The sequence below is a fragment of the Oncorhynchus keta genome, chromosome 25 (genome assembly GCF_023373465.1).
Source record: "Oncorhynchus keta strain PuntledgeMale-10-30-2019 chromosome 25, Oket_V2, whole genome shotgun sequence".
NCBI lineage: Eukaryota > Metazoa > Chordata > Actinopteri > Salmoniformes > Salmonidae > Oncorhynchus > Oncorhynchus keta.
The window spans coordinates 41944205-41964309 of record NC_068445.1 but is presented as its reverse complement, the minus strand read 5'-3'; the positions used below and the strand labels follow the sequence as shown (position 1 = coordinate 41964309).

Sequence of the window (20105 nt, the reverse complement as noted above, 5' to 3'; positions counted from 1 at the left end):
TGTGGCTTCTATGGAGACCTATAGGAACGATCGTTGAACAGGATCCCAGCATCCCTGTCAGCTTCTATGGAGACCAATAGGAACGATCGTTGAATAGGATCCCAGCCCTACTAACTCCAATCCCAGCATCCCTGTCAGCTTCTATGGAGACCTATAGGAACGATCGTTGAACAGGATCCCAGCATCCCTCCCAGCATCCCTGTCAGCTTCTATGGAGACCTATAGGAACGATCGTTGAACAGGATCCCAGCCCTACTAACTCCAATCCCAGCATCCCTGTCAACTTCTATGGAGACCTATAGGAACGATCGTTGAACAGGATCCCAGCATCCCTGTCAGCTTCTATGGAGACCAATAGGAACGATCGTTGAATAGGATCCCAGCCCTACTAACTCCAATCCCAGCATCCCTGTCAGCTTCTATGGAGACCTATAGGAACGATCGTTGAACAGGATCCCAGCCCTACTAACTCCAATCCCAGCATCCCTGTCAACTTCTATGGAGACCTATAGGAACGATCGTTGAACAGGATCCCAGCATCCCTGTCAGCTTCTATGGAGACCAATAGGAACGATCATTGAATAGGATCCCAGCCCTACTAACTCCAATCCCAGCATCCCTGTCAGCTTCTATGGAGACCTATAGGAACGATCGTTGAACAGGATCCCAGCCCTACTAACTCCAATCCCAGCATCCCTGTCATCTTCTATGGAGACCTATAGGAACGATCGTTGAACAGGATCCCAGCCCTACTAACTCCAATCCCAGCATCCCTGTCAACTTCTATGGAGACCTATAGGAACGATCGTTGAACAGGATCCCAGCCCTACTAACTCCAATCCCAGCATCCCTGTCAGCTTCTATGGAGACCAATAGGAACGATCGTTGAACAGGATCCCAGCCCTACTAACTCCAATCCCAGCATCCCTGTCAGCTTCTATGGAGACCTATAGGAACGATCGTTGAACAGGATCCCAGCCCTACTAACTCCAATCCCAACATCCCTGTCAGCTTCTATGGAGACCTATAGGAACGATCGTTGAACAGGATCCCAGCCCTACTAACTCCAATCCCAGCATCCCTGTCAGCTTCTATGGAGACCTATAGGAACGATCGTTGAACAGGATCCCAGCCCTACTAACTCCAATCCCAGCATCCCTGTCAGCTTCTATGGAGACCTATAGGAACGATCGTTGAACAGGATCCCAGCCCTACTAACTCCAATCCCAGCATCCCTGTCAGCTTCTATGGAGACCTATAGGAACGATCGTTGAACAGGATCCCAGCCCTACTAACTCCAATCCCAGCATCCCTGTCAGCTTCTATGGAGACCTATAGGAACGATCGTTGAACAGGATCCCAGCCCTACTAACTCCAATCCCAGAATCCCTGTCAGCTTCTATGGAGACCTATAGGAACGATCGTTGAACAGGATCCCAGCCCTACTAACTCCAATCCCAGAATCCCTGTCAGCTTCTATGGAGACCTATAGGAACGATCGTTGAACAGGATCCCAGCCCTACTAACTCCAATCCCAGAATCCCTTTCACCTCACGTTGCTATTTATGTTGACACTACGCGCTGATTTCCCCTCGTCCGTTTGAGTTGCTTGCGAGTGGTGTGTTCCCCTGATCCAAACCAAAATGTACTTATGGATTGCCGTCATTTTAGATATTTCTTTGACCAATTTATCTTGTTTCGTTCATTATGATTTGGTCTTTAGCTTTTAAACTGCAGTGCATTTAACACCTTTTAAAGTCATAAGTCCTAAGCCCAACTTCCTCGAGTCTCGTAGCCCAACTTCCCCGAGTCTCGTAGCCCAACTTCCCCGAGTCTCGTAGCCAAGAGTCCTCATCAATCCATCAATGTTTGATTGATAGATTCATTGAAGAATCCTCCCAAAACCAATCACATCTGCTTGCCATGTATTGCGTTATCTATGTATTAAGAGGCGTGAGAAAGGATTGGTGTGTTTCCAAGCCAGATGTCATTAAGGAAGTGGTCATGTCCTGTCATTGATTAATGCTGAGCTGACTGTATTTCTAATCGAAACGCTCACAACAACCGCAGTGGTTTTTAGCTCAATTCTACATAGCAATAGCTTCCAAACCATTGGAAATGTGTGTGTTAGGTAAAAAATGATAGTTTATGTCCCAAGTGACACCCTATTCCCAATATAGTGCACTACTTTAGACCAGAGCACTATATAGTGCACTACTTTAGACCAGAGCCCTATATAGTGCACTACTTTAGACCAGAGCACTATATAGTGCACTACTTTAGACCAGAGCCCTATATAGTGCACTACTTTAGACCAGAGCCCTATATAGTGCACTACTTTAGACCAGAGCCCTATATAGTGCACTACTTTAGACCAGAGCACTATATAGTGCACTACTTTAGACCAGAGCCCTATATAGTGCACTACTTTAGACCAGAGCCCAATATAGTGCACTACTTTAGACCAGAGCCCTATATAGTGCACTACTTTAGACCAGAGCCCTATTCCCTATATAGTGCACTGCTGTTGACCTGGGTCAAATGGTTCTGGTCAACAGTAGAGCATCATGTCTGTGATTACTCAGGCAGCTCAACTCTGATCTTTTTTTCCACTAATTGGTATTTTGACCAATCACATCAGACATTTCACATTACATTTTTTTTTAGAGCTGGTCTGATTTTTGTCAAAAGACCAATTAGTGCAAAAAATAATATCAGCATTGGGCTGCCTGTGTAAACACAGCCTGGGTGTAGGGTATGGGGAGCAATTTGGGACATAAGCCAAACTCAATGTGATGTCCGGCTTACTGCGGTGGAACCCAGGGGTGTACTGTGCATTATAAAATACCTCTTCTGTTCATGACCAAGACTCTCGACTCAAGACTCTAAGAAGCTGTTGTTTTGTGAAGGCTTTCATATCTCTAGGTCCGTACCAATGACTTTAGATAAGTTACACACACACTAATGTTCAGTACAGGCTATAGGCTATATAGCTGACACAGGGTTGTCTGACAGAGTTTGGGGGTAGGTTATTATTGAGTAATACCATTTTTACCATGTCATTTCTTAAGAAGTACCGAGTTATAAAAATGACTATCTAAAGTGATAGAGTTGAGGGGTTGTAGAAGTGATCAAACCTAGCGTTTGTTCCCAGAGATATTTGAATGATAGAAGCCATATATTTATGGGGATTTAAAAGGTTGAAAGATGTTGTTAACTTTCTCAAAACTCACAGTTTTTTTTCTCCAGAAATCCTTGTTAGAACATTTCCCTGAATCAAGAGATGAATAAGAAGGAAATCCATGAATCCTCCTGTGGATTTTGGGAAAAAGTTAAGACTATTTGCAACCCTACCGGGGATACAATAACACCATGACAACACTGTACTGTGTGTGCAGGTTGAAGCTGCGTCGACGTAACCTAACGTTATAACATGTCTTGACAACATTTGGCTCTGCTTTATTTGCACGTGATTATCTAACACGCTATGCCTCCAATTTCAATGACTTCTGTGACACCAGCCTGAGAAAGTGAGAACGGACGGACGGACGGACGGACGGACGGGGGCATTTCTGGGCCCATACTTCACTCCCCCCAGATCTTCATTTAGTGGGGTACGACTATTTTTATGGCAGTTGTATATTCAACCAGATATTAACGTCTTTGGTGACCGTCTGATCAACACAGCTGCTTTACATCCGTTGGGGGTAATGTACAATTTTCCTAGCCTGGTCTCAGATACACTGTAAATATATACAAAAGTATGTGGAACCCTTCAAAATCTGTGGAGTCAGCTATTTCAGCCACACGTATTGCTGACAGTTATATAAAATCGAGCACACAGCCATGCAATCTCCATAGACAATCATTGGCAGTAGAATGACCTTACTGAAGTTTTCCCCGGTCAACTGAAAGTGCTGTTATTGTGAAGTGGAAACGTCTAGGAACAACAACGGCTCGGCCGTGACATGATGGGACACACAAGCTCACAGAACGGGACCCCTGAGTGCTGAGGCACGGACTCTGTAGCAGTGGACAAGCTCACAGAACGGGACCCCCGAGTGCTGAGGCACGGACTCTGTAGCAGTGGACAAGCTCACAGAACGGGACCCCCGAGTGCTGAGGCACGGACTCTGTAGCAGTGGACAAGCTCACAGAACGGGACCCCCGAGTGCTGAGGCACGGACTCTGTAGCAGTGGACAAGCTCACAGAACGGGACCCCCGAGTGCTGAGGCACGGACTCTGTAGCAGTGGACAAGCTCACAGAACGGGACCCCCGAGTGCTGAGGCACGGACTCTGTAGCAGTGGACAAGCTCACAGAACGGGACCCCCGAGTGCTGAGGCACGGACTCTGGAGCAGTGGACAAGCTCACAGAACGGGACCCCGAGTGCTGAGGCACGGACTCTGTAGCAGTGGACAAGCTCACAGAACGGGACCCCGAGTGCTGAGGCACGGACTCTGTAGCAGTGGACAAGCTCACAGAACGGGACCCCGAGTGCTGAGGCACGGACTCTGTAGCAGTGGACAAGCTCACAGAACGGGACCCCGAGTGCTGAGGCACGGACTCTGTAGCAGTGGACAAGCTCACAGAACGGGACCCCGAGTGCTGAGGCACGGACTTTGTAGCAGTGGACAAGCTCACAGAACTGGACCCCGGTGCTGAGGCACGGACTCTGTTCAGTGGACAAGCTCACAGAACGGGACCCCCGAGTGCTGAGGCACGGACTCTGTAGCAGTGGACAAGCTCACAGAACGGGACCCCGAGTGCTGAGGCACGGACTCTGTAGCAGTGGACAAGCTCACAGAACGGACCCCCGATGTGCTGAGGCACGGACTCTGTAGCAGTGGACAAGCTCACAGAGCGGGACCCCAGTGCTGAGGCACGGACTCTGTAGCAGTGGACAAGCTCACAGAACAACCCCAGTGCGGAGACACGGACTCTGTAGCAGTGGACAAGCTCACAGAACGGGACCCCCGAGTGCTGAGGCACGGACTCTGTAGCAGTGGACAAGCTCACAGAACGGGACCCCCGAGTGCTGAGACACGGACTCTGGAGCAGTGAAAAAGCGTTCTCTAGAGTGATGAGTCATGCTATACCATCTGGCAGTTCGACGGACGAATCTGTGTTTGGCTGGTGCCCGGGGGGGACACTGCCTGCCCCGATGCGTGGTGCCGACTGTAAAGTTTGGTGGAGGAGGAATAATGGTATTGGGCTGTTTTTCATGGTTCGGGCTTGGACCATTAGTTCCAGTGAAATCTAAATCTTAACACTACAGCATACAATGACACTCTAGATGATTCTGTGCATCCAACTTTGTGGCAACAGTTTGGGTAAGGGCCCTTTGCTGTTTTCAGCAGGACAATGCCCCCTCGCACAAATCTAGATCCATACAGAAATGTTTTGTTGTGATCGGTGTGGGAGAACTTGACTTTGCCTTCACAGAGCCCAGACCTCAACCGCATAGAACAGCTTACGGATGAATGGGAACGCCGACTGCGAGCCAGAGGCCTAATCAGCCCAACATCAGTGCCCGACCTCACTGATGCTCTTGTGGTTGAATAGAAGCAAGTCCCAGCAGCAATGTTCCAACATTTAGTGGAAAGCCTTCCCAGACAAGTGGAGGCTGTTATAGCAGCAAAGCGGGGACCAACTCCATATTAATTCCCATGATTTTTGTATTGAGATATTGGACCAGTGGTGTCCACATACTTTTGGTCATGTAGTGGACATTTGTTCTGTCTTGCCAACTCATTTGTTTTTGCGACAAAGCAAACTGATCTGGGGCCAGGCTACAATTTTCTTACAATAAGGGTTATTTTGATTTTGACACAAGTCCAAAGTTTGTCAATCTTACGCGTATGCCCAGTCAGTGTGCCACCATTTTGTGTGTGAAATAACCCCCAACTCAACACAGTACAGACAGAAGTATATGTACCAACGCTTCAATTCGAAGCTTGTTTTTAAACTATGGGCATTTTTGTCTGTGATCTAAATGCAGTCTCTAAATTGGTACTTTGTGTGAAAACAGTAATTACAAGTTTTTGAAAAAGAGATTTGTCGTTAATGGGTTTTATTAAGACTGAAATGTTTTATGTGGAATCAATCTAAATGATCAAATGATGGTCGACTCTTTCTAAATCCATTTTTTCTTTTTTTGTCCCCTTTTCAGCTGATGATCTCCTAGTCTTCCGTAGGACTTTTTATGTTTGAACAAGGTCTCCCACTCCCAAACACTAATTATTTCCCCAACTTCAGCTGTACACCCCTACCCCCCCCTCCAGCCCCCTTCCCCTGCACCCCCCTCCACATATCTAATTTAATATCACAGCCTTTTTTTCTCTCTCTCTCTGATGAACACATCCACTCTTACTTTACATTTGTATCAAAGTTAGTTTTGTAGAGCACGCCTCCATTTTCTTACTTACAACAAAAACAACGTGCCTCGTTTGTACAGTGTACAATCTCTCCAACAGCAGCACTGCCTAGGAAAATAATTTGCGTTTACACAGGCAGACCAAATCTGATCTTTTGCTACTAACTTTTGACCAATCAGATCAGAATTTTTTTTGCCAATAATTGGTCAAAAGATCAGAATGTGCTGCCTGTTTTTAAACCCAGCCTGAGTAGCTCAGACTAACCATGCGCCAACATCTATCCATCCATTCCTCCATCCCTCCCTCCATTCATCCCTCTCTCCATCCATCCCTTCATCATCCATCTCTCCATCCCTCCCTCCATTCATCCCTCCCTCCATCCCTCCCTCCATTCATCCCTCTCTCCATCCATCCCTTCATCATCCATCCATCCCTCCATCCATCTATCCCTCCATCCATCCATCCCTCCATCCATCCCTCCATCATCCATCCCTCCATCCATCTATCCCTCCATCCCTCCATCCATCTATCCCTCTATCCCTCCATCCATCCATCCATCCATCCCTCCATCCCTCCATCCATCTATCCCTCCATCCATCTATCCCTCCATCCATCTATCCCTCCATCCATCTATCCCTCCATCCATCCATCCATCTATCCCTCCATCCATCTATCCCTCCATCCATCTATCCCTCCATCCATCTATCCCTCCATCCCTCCATCCATCTATCCCTCCATCCCTCCATCTCTCCATCCCTCCATCCATCTATCCCTCCATCCATCTATCCATCCATCCATCCATCTATCCCTCCATCCATCCATCCATCCCTCTATCCCTCCATCCATCCATCCCTCCATCCATCTATCCCTCCATCCATCCATCTCTCCATCCTTTTTCTCTTCTATCATCCCCTGTTCCATCCTCAGAAGGTATATGAAGTTAAACGTAGATGAGGTACAGGGATGACAGTGTCACCAAAACCCTCTCATTTCATACCACTCGGGTTGCCCTTCTGTTGCAATTCACATCAAAGTTAACTGAAATTCCAATCCAATAACTGAAAAAATGGCATCTATTTGCAATGTTTTTCTCAATAAACTGAAGCTATTTATTTGAAAAGTTTATTTTATTTTTAATGTAAGAATTATTTTTCCTGATTTGAGATGTTTTTTGACAGGTGGTGCAGGATTATGTTGCCTGATTTAGCTATGCATCTGCTTGTAAATTCCAACATGTTGGTAGGCTATTTGTTAGTCAACTATAATTAGATACTTGCTCACCAGAAGAATAATGTGATCGACTCAATAGAATGAATGCTTCAGTGTAGTTGACATCAGTAAACTTTTCTCTGTCATCTCTGCTTCTTTCGTGGAGCGAAGACGTTCAGGGACCGGGGATAAAATGCAATAACTGGAGATTTAAACAAATTTAAACAGGAAACGGATTCTGTGCAGAATTTCCAAATCACGTCTGTTTGACCGGTTGAAAGGAAATGGAAATGTGTGAAAACAAACCAACATGTTTCTGATAAGATTTTAGTTCTGCTTGGGTGCACATTTGATGTGGTTGAAATACTATTCGTTTTTGTGACGCTGATAAAGATGGCCGCTCTACAGATTGTATCTAAATGAGCACTCGCATTCTGTCAAGATGCTGAAATAAATCATATTTCTCCACTCCTGTTCCAGAGTAAAAATGTTGCATACATTTGGTTGATCATTTTACTGCTAGATATGCTTGTTTTTTCCCCCCCCCCCCAGGAGTTCATATTAAGGTCCATGTGAGAGGTTATAGATCTACAGTCGGTGTCCAGATTTCACTTTCCATTCAACCCATCCGAACAGTAGGCTACAGTTCCATTGACGTGACTGTCACATTTTTATATAGCTTCTCACAATCATCACACGTAACTTAGCCACCGCTTCTGCTATCATCCTCTTTTAACACTTCACCAAAATCTTTCCCAAACATTACATTTCTGGACCTCAATTAGCTTTTTTTTAACAACTCTTTTTATTTCGCAGCTCTTCTGTCATTGAATTAAAACTCCGACATTTTGTCTTTTTTTTCCCCTCCTTGGATCGACATGAACTTTTTTCTGCCCATTCCCAAAAGCATCTGGTGATTGGCTGTAGGCTATTTGGCCCGCTTAGGCCTTAAAGTTTAGGCTTTATGCACTAATGCCAGATAGTGACTCAGTGTAGCATATACATATAAATTGAGCAAGAATTTATATATAGATTTTCTTCTTTCTCAAGCCAGCCCACACCCTTCATCCACTCAATATTTCGTGACCCTAAACCGCCCCCACCCCACTGATATAACCGGATGGACTGCAGCTTATGAGTCAACCCGTGCGTCACTAGTAGGAAACCATCATTGTGGCTTGTCGGCCATATGGAGAATGCCCACTGGTAGCCCCTCGGAGACCATTCTAAACCCATAGATGGTTTCATGTCTACAGCTAGACCGGAGGATCCAACAACTGCTACCCAGCTGCACACGTTCCGTTTGGTTTCTGAATGTAGAAGGTTTTTATTTGATTTCAATTTAATTTTTTTTTTTTTCATTCGGGTCATAATTAGGTAGACTTGGCACAGAGTGACTGAATTGCTAGAGGTTTTGTTAGCAGACATCTTTTGAATAGTGAACTCTAGACTTTGGTGAATATCACTTGTTCTTTTCAGACCTAAGACACTTTTTTTAGAAGAGAAATGTTAGCATCTTTAGTATGTTAATTCAGGTTTAAAGCTGATTTGCCATTGCAAGGTCATCGTTTCAGTGTGATTTTAAAAAGAAAGCACTTTTTTTAAATATGTGTTTTGTCTTGGTTTATCTGACTCTTATGCATCTATCCTAGCCTTCCATCCTACATGGTGTACCTAAAACTGGTGGATTTCAATGTTTTACCTACAATCATAAAACATATTTGACACAGAGGGATTGTGGTCAATGTGGTCGTGTCAATATGTTCATGCTAACCATGTGATCAAGGACCAGGAAGTAGACTCTGTAGTGTTTGGGCAAGAAACAAGGCCTAAACTATGACCAGGAAGTTTGAGAATGACCTATGCTCCCCAAAGAGGAAAGGGTTTAAGTTGAGTAAACTACGACCACCCCAGTCCCACCTCCTCCTGGGAGTGTAATCTGTCAACCAATCAGAGGTGGAGGTGCTAACTTTTTGTATTACTCTGAAAACAGTGTTTTAGTTTTATGGATTTATTGGGGTAATAATGTTCACATAGAAATAAAATATACACGCTCATCAGCAATTGTATAATAGTCCCTCTTCCTCCTCAGGCAATAAAATTGTCATTTAAAAAGAAAGTATGTTTTGTCCATCTTTATTTCTCTGGGTTGGAGACGATACATTATAAGGACATGAAATAATACGTACAGAGATAATTTCAGAGAAATTAAATAATTTGTTATTACAATATTACAATTGAATGCATTGGTATTGCGTAAACTCGTGTTGTGTTCATTCCATTTTGCTCCAGATTGAATGATGTGATGATGTTGACCGTTTACTGTAGCTGTTCCACTATCATGTTGATGCCATCCGTCGTGGTTGAGATGGGGACACCTGCACTTCCCTTGTTACTGTTGACAGAGATGGTGTTACTGTTGACAGATGTTGTTACTGTTGACAGAGATGGTGTTACTGTTGACAGATGTTGTTACTGTTGACAGATGTTGTTACTGTTGACAGAGGTGGTGTTACTGTTGACAGAGATGTTGTTACTGTTGACAGAGATGGTGTTACTGTTGACAGAGATGGTGTTATTGTTGACAGATGTTGTTACTGTTGACAGAGATGGTGTTACTGTTGACAGAGATGGTGTTACTGTTGACAGATGTTGTTACTGTTGACAGAGATGGTGTTATTGTTGACAGATGTTGTTACTGTTGACAGAGATGGTGTTACTGTTGACAGAGATGGTGTTACTGTTGACAGATGTTGTTACTGTTGACAGAGATGGCGTTATTGTTGACAGAGATGGCGTTACTGTTGACAGAAAGTGTGTGTTGTATATACCTTTGTAACCGGGCAATGACTTTTTTGATCCATTTTGCCTCTGGATTCACACAGATGATGGTCTTGTCCTTCTTGGTAACGCTGATGAATGGAGGGGATACATTACTAGCCAAGGAGAAGTCAAACTACCATAGAAATAATCAAATATAACTATCTGAGCTTTGCCATGAAAATGGCATAATTTATTGTAGCCTGTTGTGTGAAATGGGAGACTTGAACTCTTCAGTGACTTCTAATGGGTTTGGATGTAAAGACAGTAATGTGACACTTTTCTTCTTCTTCCTTCCACTACTTCCTGTCTCCCATACTTTTCATGCATGCATTTTTGAGTGACTCCGTGGTTTCATTTAGAATATGTTGAAATAGTGACATTCTGTTGACTCACATCATCTCCATGCGACTACAGTGGGCTCCTGCAGGTAAGATCTCCAACTTGTGAAACCTGGTGGGAGAGATGAAGGCAGGGGACGTCCGGATGCAACGGCATGTCGCACGTGGAGCGAAGCCGCCCATAGGAAACGCTGCAGGGAGGAAGAGGAAGACCATCATAGGTCAAGTAAATGCAGGTCACGTCAAATCCTTAAAAAACAACTGATAGGTTAACTTTATAAAGGGAACAGTTTGTTATGAAAAACATTCATATGCTACGTTTTAGGTCCTATTGCAATAAATAAATAAATAAATTACAGCACATTATTTGAGCAGCTTTTTAACAGATCTGTATCTCACCGTGAAGAGCAGCAACGCAGCAGAGAGTCAGTACGACCAACACGTAGTGTGGCTTGAAGGGCATCTTGAGTCTGGGTTGGCTGTGGTCGGCTGTGGTTAAAGATCAAGATCGAAGTGCTCAGAGTGAGTGATGGAATTCATGTGCATTCTGGGTTTATATTGCTGCAAATAAGGAAGTGTGTTGGGGAATCCCTCATCAGAAAAATCACAGATTCATAGATTTACCGACATCAATCTATTTGAGTCGGTGTTGGTGGGTATACCTAATATTGTAGATGTAAGCTTTTTTTTTTTTACACTGCAAAAACATGAATGTTACCTAGATAACTAATCTTGTATTGAGATGCTTAAATTAAATGTACTTGTTTTTGAGTTAATTTAGTTTACCCATTTCTTTGTTTTAAGGCTGATTACACTTGATTGCACGTGCAGAAAATGCTTTGAGATCTGCAGTCGTTTTATCAAAAAGTTTTGCATTTTTGGCAGTGTAATTAAAGTACCATTTAGATTTTTTTGCAGTAAATTAAATTCTACTTTCCTCCAATTCTACTGTAACCTTCTAATGAAACTAAACCGAAGCTGTCTTCATATCAGAAACATCTAGATAAAATGAGTCATACACAGAGAAACAAAGAGAGATATAGTTATATCCTCTTTCCCCCCCCCCCCCTTCTTGCTCTTTCTCTCCCTCTCTTATCTCATTCTGTTTTATATATTAATTATTAGTCTTTCTTTAACAGGGCTGTAAAGGTTACACCGTCATTTAAATCAAATGAAATTTATTTATATAGCCCTTCGTACATCAGCTGATATCTCAAAGTGCTGTAAAGAAACCCAGCCTAAAACCCCAAACGGCAAGCAATGCAGGTGTAGAAGCACGGTGGCTAGGAAAAACTCTCTAGAAAGGCCAAAACCTAGGAAGAAACCTAGAGAGGAACCAGGCTATGTGGGGTGGCCAGTCCTCTTCTGGCTGTGCCGGGTGGAGATTATAACATAACATGGCCAAGACTTAGGAAGAAACCTAGAGAGGAACCAGGCTATGTGGGGTGGCCAGTCCTCTTCTGGCTGTGCATTTAAGCAGCAGTTGAGGCAGATTGATGTTTATGTCACTACGTTTCCAAATGGAATGTACTGACTCTCTCTTGGCCACTCTACATAAAGTAGAAATGAGCTTCAGCCGTCGTTGTCATTGCAGATAAAGCAAAATACTGGAGGAGGGGAGACAACAGTAGCTAGATGGGTGAAGAGATAACAGCATTCTATCATGATAAAGTTGACCTTTTTGTGATGCATTGATATACTGTTAACATTGAGACTAATCCTTTATTGATAAAGATATGTGAGATTAACATTTGAAGATTATAGTGTAGAGTATAGCAGGCAGCTTGTATCATACTAACAGACCGTCTGGAGATTATCTATGGAGAGTAATCCATGCAGCAAACATTTCTGGAGCATTGAAGGTCCCCAAGAACTCAGTGGCCTCCATCATTCTTAATAGGAAGAAGTTTGGAACCACTGAGAGTCTTCCTAGTGTTGTCCGGGCAAACTGAGCAATCGGGCGAGAAGAGCCTTGGTCAGGGAGTTGACCAAGAACCAGATGGTCACTCTGACAGAGCTCTAGAGTCCCTCTATGGAGATGGAAGCACCTTCCAGAAGGACAACCATCTCTGCAGCATTCCACCAATCAGGCCTTTATGGTAGAGTGGCCAGACGGAAGCCACTCCTCAGTAAAAGGCACATGACAGCCTGCTTGGAGTTCACCAAAAGGCACCTAAAGGTTCTCAGACCATGAAACAAGATTCTCTGGTCTGATGAAACCAAGATTGAACTCTTTGGCCTGAATGCCAAGCGTCACATCTAGAAGAAACCTGGCACCATCCCTACGGTGAAGTATGGTGGTGGTAGCATCATGCTGCAAGGACTGGGAGACTAGTCAGGATCGAGGCAAAGATGAACAGAAAAAAATACAGAGAGATCCTTGATGAAAACCTGCTCCAGAGTGCTCAGGACCTCAGACTGGGGCGAAGGTTCACCTTCCAACAGGACAACACAGGAGTGGCTTCGGGACAAGTCTATGAATGTCCTTGAGTGGCCCAGCCAGAGCCTGGACTTGAACCTGATAGAACATCTCTGGAGAGACCTGAGAATAGCTGTGCAGCAACGCTCCCCATCCAACCTGACAGAGCTTGAGAGGATCTGTAGAGAAGAATGGGAGAACCTACCCAAATACAGGTGTGCCAAGCTTGTAGCGTCGTACCCAAGAAGACTCTCGGCTGTAATCACTGCCAAAGGTGCTTCAATAAAGTACTGAGTACAGGGTCTGAATGTAAATTTTGATATTTCAGTTTATTTTTTATTTTTTATAAATTAGCAAAAACATCTAAAAACATGGATTTGCTTTGGTATTGTGTGTAGATTGATGAATAAATAAAACCATTTGATTAATTTTAGAATAAGGCTGTAACCTAATAAAATGTGGAAGAAGTCAAGGGGTCTGAATACTTTCCGAAGGCGGTGGAGGTGCACAGTTTGAGTGAAATTTGAGTAATCAAGGTGACAGACATTGCCACATTCAATACCGCCATGCACCATCTTGCATCTAGCTGAGCTAGGGTATAATCATTAGTCCAACAGTTGCAAATGAGAGTTTCTATTGCACAAATTCAGGTATGTTTATTCCGTTTGCTTCCGTTTATGAAAAGTTTTCCAACAGAATGGGCGGAATGAATACACCCCTGATCGCACGCAAACACAGTTCACTTTCAAAGCAACCAAATGGAAACAGAATGATCCTTTTGATCGTTGGATAATTCCTTTTTGCATCAGACTTGCTGTCTCCTCCTTTCACCTTTTCCCTTCACTTGTGGACTTCAGGGCACAACATATCAGCTGTCTGTGACCAGGCCAAACCTTTGTATCATAACCACTAAACTCTACACACAGCCTACATCGTGGTCACCATATTAGCTAACGTCAAGTCAACATGGCTAATAGAATTAATGTGTTAGTAAACCAGCTACAATCATGCAGTACATTGTACAGTTAGCAAGCAGTTTAGCAGTTACACTGATGGGCTCCAGTGGCAATAGACCTTCATTGCAAAACAGTGTGTTTTAATCAATTATTTGGTGACGTGGATTTATTTGTTATATCTAAATCTTTTTTTAAATTTTACTCCCCAAATGAGACTGTCTTGTCTCATCGCTACAACTCCCATACGGGCTCGGGAGAGACGAAAGTTGAGAGTCATACGTCCTCCGATACACAACCCAACCAAGCCGCACTGCTTCTTAACACAGCGCGCATCCAACCTGGAAGCCAGCTGCACCAATGTGTCGGAGGAAACACCGTACACCTAGCGACCTGAACAGCGGCACTGCGCCCGGCCCGCCACAGGAGTTGCTAGTTTGCGATGAGACAAGGATATCCCGACCGGCCAAACCCTCCCTAACCTGGACGACGCTAGGATAATTGTGCGTCACTCCATGGTCCTCCCGGCCAGCTGCGACAGAGCCTGGGCTCAAACTCAGAGTCTCTGGTGGCACAACTAGCACTGCGATGCAGTGCCTTAGACCACTGCGACACCCGGGAGGCCCTAAAAGACAACTTTTTTAATGTTTCACTTTTTTTCCCCATGAAACTCACTGAGGAGGACGGTCCTCCCCTTCCTCCTCTGAGGAGCCTCAACTGATAGAGACTAATCCAGACAGTATGTATCATAATAACAGACATATTATCTCCAGACTATAGACACTAATCCATCCAGAATATTGAGGTAGGCTATATTGCAAATAACTAGGTTAAAATGTCTATCGATACCTACAGTACAATAGTTAATTTGTCGTTGTATATCATGTAGACTAGACCATCTAAATACATCCCGTTCTGAGATTAAAACTCACTTAGATTACACAACCACAACCTCAATACATTTTCCACGGAGTTAAACTAGGATGTGGTAGATAAGGGGAAGGTTATACAAGGGAAAGGGGTTAATTACACAATGCTCTGCTGAAAGCTTACTGTAAACCAGCATGATACCATACTGCTGAGCATCCATGTAAAACATCCAACAGCTTCCTGTCACCATATGCTGCCTGGATGAGGTTAATCTTTCAGGAAGCATTATCTGATTATGCTTAAGTTGTCTTCTGAATGGAGAGCCGTGCATTAGAGAGTGTTTACATACGGGTCCTGAAGATTATTACAGAGACATTAACTTGTCTTGTGCTGTAGACTAAGGCCCTTCAGATTCTCAAAAAAGTTATGCAGCTGCAACATTGAGAGCATCTTGACTAGCCAAATTACAGCTTGGTATGGCAGCTGCTTGGCGGCCGACCGACCGTAAGGCGCTACAGAGGGTAGTTGTGTATGGCCTAGTACATCATTTGGGGTCGAGCTCCCTGCCATCCAGGACCTCTTCAGTCGCTTTATCCCTACCAATATGTACATACTGTATGTAGCCTATGTGAACAAGTAGAAAGTCAGTAGTAAAGATTTGACATTATCTTACTGTTTCATAATATGTTCTATTTTACTGCTACGGTAGCCTAGTGGTTAGAGCGTTGGGCCAGTAACCGGAAGGTTGCTGGATCGAATCCCCAAGCTGACGAGGTAAAAATCCGTCGTTCTGCCCCCGAGCAAATGTAGTTAACCCACTGTTCCCCGGGTGCCCGAGGACGTGGATGTTGATTATGGCAGCCCCCCGACACCTCTCTGAATCAGGGTTAAATGCGGAAGACACATTTCAGTTGGACAACTGACTAGCTATCACCCCTTTTCCTTTATTAATTCACTTATAGTAACATCCAGTACATCTCAAATCTTCCCATAATTTTGGCACACAAGGCTGATATCTTCATATCGCTTGTGTTAAATTTTGATTAGTTTCACTTGATCAGACACAAGGAACCCAGAATGAGGAACAGAAACATGCTAACAAGCATTAAATAAGCCAGATAATATTTTCTATTAGCAGACTGACTGAAAGAGTTCTATATTGGCAGTGAATGCCCCCTGTTGCATTACAGCTTATTTTATATTAATCCTGACTAAATAATAGCTATTTTATATCAATACTGACTAAATAACAGCTATTTTTTATCAATACTAACTAAATAATAGCTATTTTATATCAATACTGACTAAATAATAGCTATTTTATATCAATACTGACTAAATAACAGCCATTTTATATAACTTCTGACTAAATAACAGCTATTATTAAAAATGCTGGTTATTGTCATACCATTATTGCTCAATGGAGAGACAACACATTATAACCTTATAATAAGATAAAGGCTAATACAATCTTATAGCAAATAATAAAGCTATTAATTGGGTTTTCTAGTAATCAAATCAAATTTTATTGGTCACATACACATATTTAGCAGGTGTTATTGCGGGTGGAGCGAAATGCTTGTGTTCCTCCTAGCTCTAATAATGCAGTAGTATCTGACTAAATGCTTGTGTTCCTCCTAGCTCTAATAATGCAGTAGTATCTGACTAAATGCTTGTGTTCCTCCTAGCTCTAATAATGCAGTAGTATCTGACTAAATGCTTGTGTTCCTCCTAGCTCTAATAATGCAGTAGTATCTAACTAAATGCTTGTGTTCCTCCTAGCTCTAATAATGCAGTAGTATCTGACTAAATGCTTGTGTTCCTCCTAGCTCTAATAATGCAGTAGTATCTGACTAAATGCTTGTGTTCCTCCTAGCTCTAATAATGCAGTAGTATCTGACTAAATGCTTGTGTTCCTCCTAGCTCTAATAATGCAGTAGTATCTAACTAAATGCTTGTGTTCCTCCTAGCTCTAATAATGCAGTAGTATCTGACTAAAAGCTTGTGTTCCTCCTAGCTCTAATAATGCAGTAGTATCTAACTAAATGCTTGTGTTCCTCCTAGCTCTAATAATGCAGTAGTATCTGACAATCCACAACAATACAAACACATATCTAAAAGCAAAAAAATTGCCACATTACCATAGTTTAAATACCCCTCAGACTGACACTGAGTTGAGTAGATAGGATACCTACTACATTGGTACCATCATTGGCATTTATACATGTTATTTTGTTGGCTTTGCAGAACCAAAACTCCACAATCTACCAAAAGACTTTCCAACTTCTCTGAATCAGAATAGCAAATAAGCCAATATAATGAAACTTACAGTATGGGCGGGATAACATGGGTGGAACAACATGCAGCCACACTCTGGTGACGAGTATCTTTCTCCCTGCTTATACATGAGTATTAATAATGGCCTTGTGCACTATTTTTTTGCTTATATTAATGATGTTTTTTTTATGGGTGATTTATCAGGGGGTGCTGCAGGTTACTTCCGGGGGCAATGTACCCGCCTGCAATTGCAATGTACCCGCCTGCAATTGTAATGTATTTGCAATGTACCCGCCTGCAATTGTAATGTATTTGCAACGTACCCGCCTGCAATTGCTAATAACTAATCCACAACTGCATTACTATATGTAATAAAGTGAAAATATGAGGCCCGCACCTGATCTTAAACCACTAATATAGAAAATGCACTGAAGGCAACAGTCAGATACAGCAAAAATAGTTATTTTTGCCTGAATTGGATGTGTTTCTGCTTATAATTTCCCACATTGTAGTAGGCAATTTGTTAGTCAACTTGTCTATAACTACATACATGCAGCTTCTCTTCAGTCATTACACTGTATGTACACTGCCCTTAACCTTGTTAACCCTGTACACACTAAGCTTTCTTAGTGTCCAACAAGCTTTCTCTGCCTTAACCTTTTTCTGAACACCTCCAAAACAAAGGTCATGTGGTTTGGTAAGAAGAATGCCCCTCTCCCCACCGGTGTGGTCACTACTTCTGAGGGTTTAGAGCTTGATGGAGTCAGCTCATGCAAGTACTTGTGAGAATGGCTAGACGGTACACTGTCCTTCTCTCAGCACACATCAAAGCTGCAGGCTAAAGTTACATCTAGACATGGTTTCCTCTATCGTAATCGCTCCTCTTTCACCCCACCTGCCAAACTAACCCTGGTTCAGATCATCATCCGACCCATGCTAGATTACGGAGACATCATTTATAGATTGGCAGGTAAGGCTGCTCTCGAGCGGCTAGATGTTCTTTAGCATTCGGCCATCAGATTTGCCACCAATGCTCCTTATAGGACACATCACTGTACTCTGTACTCCTCTGTAATCTCTGTATACCCCTCGCAAGATCCACTGGTTGATACTTATTTATAAAACCCTCTTAGGCCTCACTTCCCCTTATCTGAGATATCTACTGCAGCCATCATCCTCCACATACAACACCCGTTCTGCCAGTCACATTCTGTTAAAGGTCCCCAAAGAACACACATCCCTGGGTCGCTCGTCTTTTCAGTTTGCTGCAGCTAGCGACTGGAACGAGCTGCAACAAACACTCAAACTGGACAGTTTTATCTCCATCTCTTCATTCAAAGACTCATCATTGACACTCTAACTGACAGTTGTGGCTGCTTTGTGTGATGTATTGTTGTCTCTACATACTTCCCCTTTGTGCTGTTGTTTGTGCCCAATAATGTTTGTACCCTGTTTTGTGCTGCTACCATGTTGTGTTGCTACCATGTTGTTGTCATGTTGTGTTGCTACCATGCTGTGTTGTCATGTGTTGCTGCCTTGATATGCTGTTGTCTTAGGTCTCTCTTTATGTAGTGTTATGTTGTCTCTCTTGTTGTGATGTGTGTTTTGTCCTATATATATATATATATATATATATATATATATATATATATATATATATATATATATTATTTATTTATTTATTTATTTATTAAACCCCAGCCCCTGTCCCCGCAGGAGGCCTTTTGGCTTTTGGTAGGCCGTCATTGTAAATAAGAATTTGTTCTTAAAACTGACTTGCCTAGTTAAATAAATGTTTTTTAAAAAACGTTGTCTAGAAGTCAAAATAAACCCTTGGTCACCAGAATAATGTCATAAACTGACTTCAGTCTAATTGGCAACAGTAATGTTTTCTCCATCATCTCTGCTTCTTTCGTGGAGCAAAGACATTTAGGGACCGGGGAGAAAATGCAATAGCTCAACAACAAAAACAAGTTGAACATTTTTTCAGTGCAAAATTTCCAAATTATATCACTTTGACTAGTTGGAAGGAAATAGAAGCTGTAAAAACGACCCAACATGTTTCTCATAAGAATTACGTTTGGCTTGTGTGGATATTTGTGACGCGTTTCAAGAAGCTAGTCGTACGTCGCAAGTCACTACTTCACAGGAGAGGTATTTATTATTATTATTTATTTAAAAGAAAAAGCTAGGTGTACGTCGCAAGTCACTACTTCACAGGAGAGGTATTTAAAAGAAAAAACGTGTACACATTTTTTTAAAATCAAAATGCGTTTTGGGGCAGAAATATACTACGTGACCAAATGTATGTGGACACCTGCTCGTCAAACATATCATTCCAAAATCATGGGCTTTAATATGGACTTGGTCTCCGCTTTCCCACTAGCCATGATATAATGGATGGGCTGGACATGCCTAGAGATGAGTTCGGATTGGTCTGCCATGTAGCATGCTTCTGTCGATAACATGATCAGCTCAGTATGAGTAGATAATCCTTGCTACCGCAGCTTTTTTGAAAGTTACAACCTTAGCCATGGAGAACTGCAAAAGTGCTCTCAACAACATTGCAGGAATTTATCAGGCGCTATCGACAAAGATCAGTGAGAAAAAGTTGCGATGGACAACTTTCTGCGATGTGAACCGGAGTGACATGGCATAATGAGCCAAACAAGCTGTTGCTACAAAAAAAAAAACAGAAATGGCACAGGACGTATTTTTCTTAGTTAACGGGTTCCAGTCACGAAGCGTTCATCCACTCTGGTTAAGAGTCTAGCTACATTTTCAGACATTCTATTTTTCTAATTTTGTCAGAAAGGTATTTATTTAAATTAAAAGCGT

General features: G+C 42.9%; 1 protein-coding gene and 1 long non-coding RNA gene across 14 annotated transcripts; both read right to left on the bottom strand.

The window, feature by feature from the left end:
• Nucleotide 1: 1 nt before the first annotated feature.
• LOC127911810 (uncharacterized) lies at nt 2–1546 on the bottom strand. 13 transcript variants are annotated; one of them, XR_008079443.1, is made up of 7 exons: nt 1410–1546; nt 1025–1255; nt 794–947; nt 640–716; nt 430–506; nt 220–296; nt 6–151 (listed from the first exon to the last, which is right to left on the bottom strand). It is a non-coding gene; the product is annotated as an uncharacterized LOC127911810 (long non-coding RNA). The 13 variants fall into 13 exon arrangements; XR_008079441.1 differs by lacking the exon at nt 640–716 and having other exon boundaries at nt 717–947; XR_008079446.1 differs by lacking the exon at nt 430–506.
• An 8161-nt stretch (nt 1547–9707) lies between these two features.
• Nucleotides 9708–11307, bottom strand: LOC118379692 (C-X-C motif chemokine 13-like). The gene is made up of 4 exons (XM_035766717.2): nt 11148–11307; nt 10804–10939; nt 10419–10499; nt 9708–9982 (listed from the first exon to the last, which is right to left on the bottom strand). Exons 1-4 carry the CDS (start codon nt 11209–11211, stop codon nt 9907–9909), a joined length of 357 nt encoding a protein of 118 aa, XP_035622610.1. The 5' UTR covers nt 11212–11307; the 3' UTR covers nt 9708–9906.
• Nucleotides 11308–20105: the final 8798 nt, after the last annotated feature.

Coding starts and splice junctions, on each gene's coding strand:
- LOC118379692 (XM_035766717.2), bottom strand. CDS start 11,211: ATGCCCTTCAAGCCACACTACGTGTTGGTCGTACTGACTCTCTGCTGC. Junction 10,940..11,147: donor CTGCGTTGCTGCTCTTCACG/GTGAGATACAGA, acceptor TCCTCCCTGCAG/CGTTTCCTATGGGCGGCTTC. Junction 10,500..10,803: donor TGTAGTCGCATGGAGATGAT/GTGAGTCAACAG, acceptor TCCATTCATCAG/CGTTACCAAGAAGGACAAGA.